This window comes from Acanthisitta chloris, unplaced genomic scaffold, assembly GCF_000695815.1.
Source record: "Acanthisitta chloris isolate BGI_N310 unplaced genomic scaffold, ASM69581v1 scaffold12674, whole genome shotgun sequence".
In the NCBI taxonomy this organism is placed as follows: Eukaryota; Metazoa; Chordata; class Aves; order Passeriformes; family Acanthisittidae; genus Acanthisitta; species Acanthisitta chloris.
Window position 1 is genome coordinate 92717 of NW_008671040.1, and position 11176 is coordinate 103892.

An 11176-nucleotide genomic window follows, 5' to 3' on the forward strand; every position below is an offset into this window, starting at 1 on the left:
TTAATGGGAAGGGGAGGGCAGGGGGAGGAGGTGGAGGGTGTGGAAAGGAAAGACTATCATATATCTGGGTCTTGGGAAGACTGAAAGACACACTAAAATGTATCTAGTTGTTATATGTATGTGCAAAAAAAAACATGACATAAGCACTAACTACCCTTATAAGATTCTTAGTTATAAATAGCATGGAGAAAGATCAAAACAGCAATTTCAATACTAATTTTATTAGCCAGCCCTCTTATCTTAATGAGATTCCATCAAACTGCTCTTCAGTCCAGCTGTTTTTAGACTAAATGAACTAAGTACAAGGTAGAGTATTAGCAGAAAGAATATCCTCTACTCCCTTCAACTTTGAGCCAAGAGATGAATACAGCCATAGAAGCTCATCTAGGGTAAATTGGAGTGGAGTCAGTTTTCATCAGCTAAGGGAATCTTCCCCATACTTGCCAGCCAAGGTTGTTTCAGCACTCACTAACCCAACTGCTTGGATTGCATCTGTAACCTGCACATTGGAAACAATCCCAAGAAACAATCCATTCCTCTCTAGTGCTAGAACTTCTGGTAATTACATTAAATAAATGAATGAATAAATAAATAACGACTAGATGGTATTTTTTGTATCACAAAAGGGTGTAAATATATTCTATATTCTGGCAAGGAAAGTTAAAGGACTTATTTACTTTCATATGCTACTTGACAGATTAAATGCACAAAGCTTGAAATGAAAAAAAAGAGTACCAATGCTAAAGTTATACAGCAACATGTATAACTGTTACAGCTACTGACTTTCAGGAATCTTTTTAAAGGTCCTAGAAGAGCATTTTAGCTCTTTCTCAAGCAAATGTGTGAAGTAAAAAATTACTAAAATCACTCAGGTCCTTCATATTCTTCTCTTTTGTGTTTTCTTTACTTGTGCTGACTCGCTTAAAGCAAGCACACCAAGTCAGCTCTAATAACTCATTGACTTCAAGCAATCTCTATTAACCAAATCCTTTCTCACAGAGCAGTAATTTACATTCAGTTTGCATAGCTCTAGATGCCTTCTCTCTCTCAAACTCTCTAAGGAAAACACAGAAGAAAGGCCCCTTAGGGGAAACTTTTCAAATCGAATTAGTGAAACTGAGCGTGGGTCAAGAGAGGAAAGATATGTATTTGGTGAAACATCAACAGCACTAAGACTGGAGAATAAAAGATCTTGAGGGCAGCTCAGCTGTTTGATTTCCAAAGTGAAATTGTTCTAGGAGGATAAAGACTAAGGCATTCCCTCCTCCTTCATTTTTCCTTCCTGTTTGTCCATTTACAAACCAAACACAAAGCCAACTCTTCAAACAACAGAAAGTCCTATCCAAACCTTCTGTCACTGACAAAAGACACCCTGTGATTATTTTCCTAACAGTTCTGCTTTCTAATTAAAGAGCAAACTTGCTTAACCTATGCTTCATTGGAAAACATCAAAGTTAAACCTTCTGTTTTAATCTTTAAAATAACTTTCAAACAGGGTCGAGAGATCCTGCAAAATCTTGTTACCAGCTGTACACCTCAAGTATGCATTTCTTAGTAAGTAACAAAGCTTCTTCCAGAGTTTGGAAGCATCCTCGTATTAATAACCAACTGTTGATCTAGGATTTTCAAACAGCTTAGATAGACCAGCACATAGATCTGTTCAAATCAAAACAACAAGAAAAAGCCAAGAAAAATACGTTTTCTTCAGCAATTATTTTGTCTTTTCTTGGAGCAGGGTAAAAGACTTCTGATTCTTCCATGTCTAACAGACAAACTAATAAATCAGCAAATGCTCTGTATAGTTTAGCAGCCTCTTGCCTAAGAATGATGAATCCCTCCAAGTTTGGCCATAAAGTGGAACTGACTTCTGCCCAGGCAGTTCCAGATTCCCCAGGGTCAGAAATCACTTCCAAACAGCTGTCAGCAAAAGTTCATAGAAGATGTAATACAGAACATTTCTTCCCAGTGCTCCATCCAACAAGATGATGATCAGAATCAACCAGAAGAGAAGCAAATCAACTTTTCTTTTAGCAACACTAACTTTGCCTCATTTTACGCATGTTTTGCTTTGTAGTCCTGAAGGATATCCCTCAGCTGAGGAAAGGATGAGTTTTCAGGGTTCTGGAGAGCCTACAACTGAACTCTTTGACATTTTACACTAGGATCTGACCATTAGGTTGCATTAACAGGTTTACATATTTAATATCAATATACAAACACACAGATAAATTGAAACAGAAGACTTTAACTGGGAGATAATTGATGTGAATACAATTACCCTCCAATCACTTACCTTTCTCCCTTCTGAACTCAGTATCTGAGTTACAGTCTCTATGGATCAAGACAATTCATATTTGGAAGTATAATATGCTGTTTTCTCATAGTGAACATCAGTGTTTTAGCTGTGTCCTACTGCAAACCATTTACTCTTTTACTAAGAAACTGTACAATGATCAGGTGGTAGGCTGATATAGTTAATAAACAGAAACAGATGCATTCCCACATATAAAATTTGCACTTAGGTCAATACTCTGAAAACACTGCTGCTTAAAAATAAGTCCCTGATAACACAGACTTCAAGTACCTTGTAAGAAAACAGAGGTGGTGGAAAACAATATCAGAGGACTTCTGAGGAAAAGTCAAAAGGGTCAGGCAAAGGAAAGTTACCACGACAGAAGGAATTGGTAGAGGTGGAATTGGTTACCCAGACAAGGAACGTGGCTGAGAGTAAAATCTCTCATCCACACATATACAATTGTTACTGTGCTGTGAATTACAACTGTGCCATGAGTCACTTCCACTCCAGTCTGACAGGAATGAAATCTCCAAGACGCTCTAGAACAATCACTGAAAACCACACCTGTTTAAAATCAATTCATATTAGCTTTAACTATCCATATTTAACTGTGCTTCTAAACAGTTATGTCCTACATATCCACTATCTAAACACAGCAGAGATGTGATCAATTGCATTGGCTTATATCGCACATACATTTAATGACACATAAGTGGAACTCACCTGCCGTAAATCCAAGGTGATGGTGACCCAGTGGTATTGCCTTCCATTCTGAATGCTGGGACTCTGCCACCAGTTATTGGTACCATCGATTGCACTGGAAATTGGGTGCTGCTCTGTTTCAAAATAAAATTTAAACATCTTTTGAAAATAAATCTCACTGCATTTTTCTGGCCCAGCATATTTATTTCACATTGACCCCAATTTCTTCCCATCATAAAGAAGTAAAAGCTGATTTCTGCCCTCAGACTAAAAGGCTGCCATTGGGTCCTGCAGTGCTCAACAGCGATTATAAGGTGCTCACACTTTCTGTCAGCCCTTTGCTCAAAGGTAGCTGCACTCATGTAGTAGAGAGACTGAAACTAAAACATATTTGACCCCAATACGCGATGCATTCATGGGAAAGGGTTAAAAAAAAAAAAAAAGAAGACACAAACCTATGAAACAAACAAAAAACAAAACACATGAAACTTGCCTTTGGGATTGGCACTGTGACGGTCACAGACGCGGCACTGAGCATTGCGCAGGGGCCGTCCAGGAACGTGCTCCACCAGTTTGCAGAACATCTCCGGTCCCTTCTCCCCACAGGTGGCATTGGTGGAGATGTGAGCATTGCTGGCCAGATTCAAAATGGCAGGGAACAGGCCTTGAAAGAAATAATGATTATCAGCCACATCATAAGGCGTGCAAAATTGGCACCCTGACGGCAATATCCCTGCTATTTCCTTCCACATTTGGATGCTTTACTACTGAGGAACACAAGAGTTTGCAAAGCAACTCTTCCAGTTGCTAAACCTTCCTTCACATTGTGAATAGATCAATACCAGAAGGATAACTGGCCCACTGCCAGAAGCAAGGAGGGACTGTACAGAACCCACTCAACTGCTGTGGAAATGGGTGTTTAAGCAGCATTCTGCAGCAGCAACACCACTGGCCTGAACAAGACCCTCCAAGCTTGCAAGACTTCAGGACTGAACTTTAGACCTTTGCTACAGGCTTTTATGCAGTCTTTGTGAAGTCTGAGAGATATTTTGCTTGCCACTTATTAATCTTTGCACAGACACTTTACTGTACTTTCAAATGGTGTTGCTCTTGTACACTGGAATAACCTAACAACAGACTGTTTCAAAAGTACTGCTACCAGGAATCCTTAGACAAAAATCCTTTTAGAAAAAAAGTAAAGTATTACTTCAGCTTGAAGGCTACTGATAAAATTTCAAGAATTTTGTATGCAACAGAAAGAAGTTAAGTTCAGCTGCTCAGCAATGTTGCTACAGTTTCAAGCTATACCTCTGGAGCTAAAAAGCTTTTATTTCTTACATGGTTATGATGCAAGAGAGATACTCCATTTCCAATCAGAAGCAACTCTGAAAAAGAGAAATTATTTTGGAAAGAAGAGTCCTGTCTGTCTTTAGAGATTAAACCCAATGGGCCAAAATCAAAGCTAGAGCCTTGGTGTGGCATATTAACAGTGCCAAGAGAATTGCTAGTGTTGCAAAAGTGAGATATTAAAATCATATTTTTCTTCTAAGGAATTCTGAAAATAAATAAACAAAAACCAAACCAACAACCCAGTTATGAAAAAGGTGTATATATATTACCAAATACTAGTAAAACTGTATAAATTCTTCTACTTCGTTATCCTCAACATACTTCAAAACAGATAGCAATGTTAAAATTTTGCTTTGCTTAGTTGTTCATCTAGAAAAAGGCAACTTTGAATATTCCTTTAATTTTAAGTGTCTTTACCCAGTAATTGCATTACCCTGAAAAGCCTGGATAAGAGTACCAGTGTTATTTAAGACCTGCCTTCAACTATTGACAGTTTGGCTAAATCCTAACCCTCTGCACCACAGTATGAATAACAATCAGCATGTTTTCAGTTGTACTATACTTGAAGTTTAATAAGAGGGAGATGGAGCTTTTTATTTTTTAAAATCCTGATTTCATTTAAGTTAAATCCAGACTAGATCAGATGCCTTGTTCTCATTATACTTAAATCTGATGCAGATGAGGACACTGAAGACATCCTATTGATCACTTCAGTGAGGCTCTTCTGCCAATAATAGGTTTTCTGCACAGGCTTCTCTCACCTCATGAAGTGCAATATAGCTCCCAGATCTAAAGCTGAAGGCGAAGAAGAAATTCCATCCTTTGTTTTCCTATTTCAAAAGAAAGTTAAGTGGTGGAAGAGGATACTCTTTTTTATATTACTCTCCAATGATCTAAAATCTTACTTTTTCAGTACTCATTACTATTCATGGAGGGGTCTATCAACCTGTCTTCAAGAGCTTTCTTTGAAGAACATTGTTCCTCTTCAGTCTTTTATTAAGAAAAGCTGGGTATTCAGAGTTATGAGTTCAAATGAAGTGTATAAATGCTAATTTTACCTTGAGAAAGAATAACGCCTTCACCACAGCTCAGGAAAAGAAAAGCTGAGCACAGTGTTTTCATTAGATGTTCAAACAAGTTACTCTCATTTGTAAGGACTGGTTTTACCCAGGTACATGACTAAAACTCAGTAAAGGAGAGCTGAAAATCTGAGTAGGTACTGTCAGAATGATGCAATTCAAATCTTTCCTACGGGGCAAAACACCCCAATCTGAGAGAAAGCAGAGGGAATCACAATGCTAATAAGGTGATCTACAATGTGGATATGGCAGAACTTGTCACATTCACACTCTACAATGTTCAATTCTTGAAGAAATGACAAGAAGGTTAGATGGATTTGTAGTCTGTATAAACTCAGCAGGCTGACCTTGTGGTGAAGGACATTGCATTTTTTCACCAAAAGTCAGGGAAAAGGCTTGTTCATAATGAAACCAGTTGTAATGTATTTAAACGATGAACAGGTGGTCAGCATGCAGTATGCCAGGGGAAAAAAAGACAAAGAACTTTAAGCTAGATGAGGCAGTCAATTTCTATTTTATGTGCTTAAATATGCCTATCAACTCCAATCCTTCAGAGTGAATGGGGACAGCTGGAGCATGCAGCTTATTGGGGCAGATTCAAAGTGCTGACAATTCATGTCAGTAACCAGGAAAGACATCTCTCTTGTAAAGTATATGGCTAATCAACACAGCCTACACTTCTTTGGGAATTATTCTACATGATATAGACTACCAAGCACCCCTCAAATTTTTACCAAGAAGATTTGGGATGCTTCTGGTGTTCTTGCATTTCCAACTGTGACCAATGCCTATCTGTTACTTCATTCTGGATACACCTTATTTCCTGCACATGAGCAATAAATTCCATAGTATATGCACAGTGGATGTGACATATCCTGGACTTGTTGAGCAGTTTGTCTAGCTCAAGGTATCCTGTCCATGTGCAGCAGCATCAGTGCACTCCAAAGACATTAGACTTACTCCCCATGCTCAGCCCACTGCACATACACATCACTCATGGAAATACAGAAACTACATGCACTTGTGTGTTATTTATCAAAGGCTTTCTGGACATATTTATCCCCTTCCTTGTACTTAACTTACTCAGTTCAGGACCCTTGGGTGCATTCTGTACATCTACATCTGAATGAAACCTCAATTCCATTTTCCAATTAATGATTTTTTCACTCAAGAAATTAATGGTGTTTCATCACTGTTGTTCAGGTAGAAGTAAAGTGGATTTGTGCATTTTGGCAAAATCCGTGCATGACCTATGGTTTTGACCATGCTTAACTGTACGGATTCTCACAGTGTGACAGACAGGGTAAAACTACTTTTTACAGACAGCACATGGAGAAAGAGAGACACTCCAGAATAAATATCTTCCTAGGAGAGGCATAGCTGATCAAAATAATTTCTTTTACAAACACAGTTGTACAAACAGAAGTATGCACATCAAGTTCTACTTTACATGAACTTCACTACATTAGCAAATATGTTCAATAAGCACAATAAAGATAGTTGTAGATTTTGGTATCCAGATCAACACAGTGAGGGTGCCAAAACTTCTTACAGAAAAAAAAACTTCCAGTGTCACCAATCTGTCTGATATTCCTTGAAAGCTGAATAAATTAGGGGGATGTTTGTTGATTTTTTTGCTGGTTTGTTTGGGGTTTTTGTAAGATGACAAAAACTGATGCAAAATGAACAAAAGATTATATGAAGCAAGACAAGAACTGAGTCCAGAAGGTGACTGTTTTCTGGATATTTTCATCAGTGTATACAATGTAAACTCCAAACCAGACTTCAGTGAGCAACTCTTGAGATATTCAGCAATGCAACAGCCTGATTTCTCCTCAAGTATCTTGGCTCTTTTTGTGCTGAGTGTAAGAAAGCAGTAATTCGCAAGTGAACAAAGTAGATCTGACTTAAAAAGCATAAAGAGCTGATGTCTGCAGTAACAATGAGCTTTTATTGTGTCACTTCTCAGAACACAGAAATCCTTGAAGGGATCTAATCTCATTTGCAAGTTTGCGTTTTTAAAAATGTTAAGCAGTTCATAACAAGCAGGCAATGTTGAAATTTGCTCACAAGCAATGGATTCTCCATTTACTGAAAACATTTACAGAGGGCACAGAGTGACAGTTGTTCAGAACAGTTTGATGCACTTCAGAAAAGCAGAAAGGACTAAGGACAAAATGTAATAAATGTCACAGTATTAGAATGTATAAAATATGTAATAGTATTACATTGTAGAAGTTGAGGTCACATTCTTGATAACGTTTTCAGACAGTTTTCAATAGCACAGATTTATTTTAGTTGCTCTGTCTTATTCACGTATTGAATTAAATGAGTTCCAGGGCTTTTATTCAGTAAACTATCAGGCTTGGGTTCAGATTCCTAGCCTGCACAACAGATTTACCCTCATTATATTTTACCAGCAAATGTTCCTAGCTTAACCTGTTTTACATACTTCCATCAGAATCTTATCCTGTAATTACATCAACAATCTAGACTGTATTTCCCTAAAACAAATGGGCTGAAATCACTAACTTCTAACTGCAAGAATTAAGTCTCTAATTCCCAGTTGTTAGAGTTAGCAAGAAATCTGGGGTATAACACTCAACCTGCCTTATAATCCACTTTGTGGAGACCTTGTCTTAAAATATGCCCTAGCTACAGCATTAACCCATTTGAAAAAAGCTGAAATCTTCACCACAGTTCACACAACAGTCTTAGGTAGCAAGCCACTAGTTAGGAATTATTTTGAAAACTGATCACTCCTATTTCTGGAGCTCTGCAGAAAGGAAAATTTCTGCTAACACAACACCAAGTTTACAGGAGCTAAGGGCTGGGGGTTTTTAAGCAGAATCTCCACAAACTTTCATTTGCAATGTTTAGATTTAACTACTTCAGATTAAGAAGGAACCTCTACCATGAGAGACTACTATCTTCTTCTCAAACCCATTTTCTATTTCTTCTCATAGTGTAGAACAAAGCTGGGGAAGATTACATTTATTTAATTGAATCAGCTTTCAATGCAAGTACATCCTAAATTTGTCTGTTCTCTAGCGCTTCCAATGAAGGATATTCCTCAACATTCCTGACAAGTCTACTCTGGTGCTTTATCACTTTAAAAATAAAAAGTTTTCAGTGTCTTTGCTGTATTCATGATCTGTCATGATCTTTGATTACAGCTTCTGTTTACCTGAAAGGCTGTTATCACACACCCCCTTCCAGACTAAGTAAACAACCCTCTCAATCTTTCCACCCTCAGTTTTCTAAACTTCTTTATTCTTTTGGATTCTTGGCAGTTTGCATCTTTCCAACAGTGTGGCTCCTCAGATCTCATCAACGCTAATTGGAGTAGAATAATTTCTTAAATTAAACAGTTTTGTTAATATGCCCGAGAGTAAGTTTTGTTTTTTGGGTTTTTTCCCCTCAAGACATTGAAAAAAATGTTCTGTTTGCATTGCATGCTAAGGTAAGTAGAGACAAGAGACCCTTGTCTGTTCTACTGCAGCCTGGTCAGTCATGAAAGTATACTCCACATCACACCCTGGGATGAGCTCAGGTTATCTGTAAAACAGATTACATGGCAGCCATTTGCTGAATACTCAAGCACTTGCTTTCAGAACAATCTGCTGATTATTTTACAGCTCTGATTCAGTCAAGCTTTTGCAAATCATGCTTAAACAATCCAACTGGAGCACCAGAAAAAAAGGACAAGAAAAAAAATTCATGACAGCAGTTAATGTAACCAAACACATTCTGCTTGTACCCTGCAAGCTGTTAAAGCACAAACAAGCTACAGAAGACAAAACCTTGCCACTTCTTCTAAACGGCAAAGGTTTCTCTGCCAAATATTTTCTGTGGTTGCTTATGTGCATTCACCATTATTAATGAGAGCCTTAATGCAGACAGGGTACTGTGGTCTGCCTTAGGCTACATGATGTGTTGATTAGCATTCAGTGCTCAGAAATGTACTGAAAGGAGCATAAAACTGCAAGTTATAACACTACAAATTAATAAAATCCTGTAAAATTCAGACTGCAAACACAGAAGGCAAAAGTTTGCTCGCCCAAGAATGAATACCAGCTGTACTATTATCCCATGACTAGTTTCCTCCATATAGTTTGTGAAGGTTAAAGAACAAGTGTCTGGCATAACTTGCATGTCTTCCTGAAAATTCCCAAGCACCAGCATATAGCCATGTTGATGGCCCTGATGTAATATAGATTTTGAACAAGGCAGAAAGTTGGGATTTTCTCCAAAAGAAAAAGGCGGCAGAAAACCTAAGCCCTAATAAAATTTTACATTTCAAAGTGTATGAAGCATGCTGTATAAAAAGGTAATGGGAAACTAAGGTAAAGAAAGAATTACATCCCAATTAAATGTTCATTGCAAGATCCTGAATTTCCTAATACACAGTATTAGGAATAGGAGAATAGGAAGCAAAATTAGGGAACTACTGAACTCACTGAAAAATGTCTATAACAAAGAAAACCCAGACTCCCAGATTAAATGCTTAGTATTATTTGGCTTCCCTTTTTCTAATACATCTGCAGAAGAAACTGAAACTTGTCATCTCTTAGTTACACAGTAACTAATGTTTGCTTACACAAAGTATTGAGGTGTTTAATGCCACAGAGGGGTTAGATACTAGTTTAGTTGAATACTAACACTAAAAAAAAATCCTTTAGATTACGAACTGAGTGTTAGCAATTTAACTAGCGCAAACCTCTCAATGTCTCATCTTCTGAGTCCATCACATGCTCAGCAGGCAAACACAGATGTAGATCACAGAGACTGTCACAACACATGTACCTGAATTGGAAGCAGAGGGGCTAAGGATGCAAAGACATGGGACAGGGTGAAAATGCTTAACACTGAAAAGGTTTGAGCTTTTCAGTCCCATCCAGAGATTGCTACAAATGAGCTACCTTGTTTCCCAAAAGAGTGCACATCATCTTTGACAGCCTGAGAATCGAAAACACTGGTAGGTACAACAGGTTTGATAGCTTGCATGCCAGCCCAGAATGTGGTTTCTAATCTTATGGCTTGGTCCTTAGTTTAATTTTTTTGCCTCAGATCCCAGAAATTAAGTTCTTGGGGATAAATAAAAAAGTTATATCACAGAAATTTCTAATACTTTCAATATTGGCAGTAACTTGCTGCTTATTTCAATCAGAACAAACTAAGGGGTAGTAGGAAGAAAAGAAAACTAGTTTTCAGGCTAGCTTTCAGCATCAGACAGCACAACTTGATATAAAAAGGTGGGTAATTTCTGACTACCCTATGATACATTTTCAAAGTATAATCAATATTTCTTCTGTCAAGTTACATCTTGCAAGTATTGATTTTTTTTTTTGTAGGCTCTTGGCCTGTTCAAGAATCTGCCCAGAAATTGTCACAGCATTTACACCAAAGCAAAAGAGCCAAAAATTGACAGATGGGCAGGCTGCCAACAAACAACAAACCTGCCAGACCATGAAATTAGTTCTTTCTTGTTCACCCAAAGCTTTTTCCACATGTTGAGGAATCTACATCATTGTGCTTGTTGGTTTGGGGCTTGTTCTTTCTTTTCGCATTACACTAGCTTTTTCTTCTGAAGTTATCATTCAGGAACGATTTTCACACAAACCTGAGGTAAATACAAGCCACAGCTATTAAATACATCAGCATCTTGTCGGTTTGGCTTATATGCTGCCTAAGACACAATATTAGCTTAGAGCAACATGACTGTAGTACTGCAGTGTGACTGGCATGT

The 11176-nt window shown here is 37.8% G+C and overlaps 1 protein-coding gene across 1 annotated transcript in view; it reads right to left on the minus strand.

Moving 5' to 3' along the window:
- Positions 1-3660, minus strand: part of LAMA1 (laminin, alpha 1) — a 79839-nt gene extending 76179 nt beyond the window's left edge. Inside the window, 2 exon segments of the mRNA XM_009073944.1 lie at positions 3020-3132; positions 3492-3660. Coding sequence (XP_009072192.1) covers positions 3020-3132; positions 3492-3582 — 204 coding nt within the window. The 5' untranslated portion in view covers positions 3583-3660.
- Positions 3661-11176: the final 7516 nt, after the last annotated feature.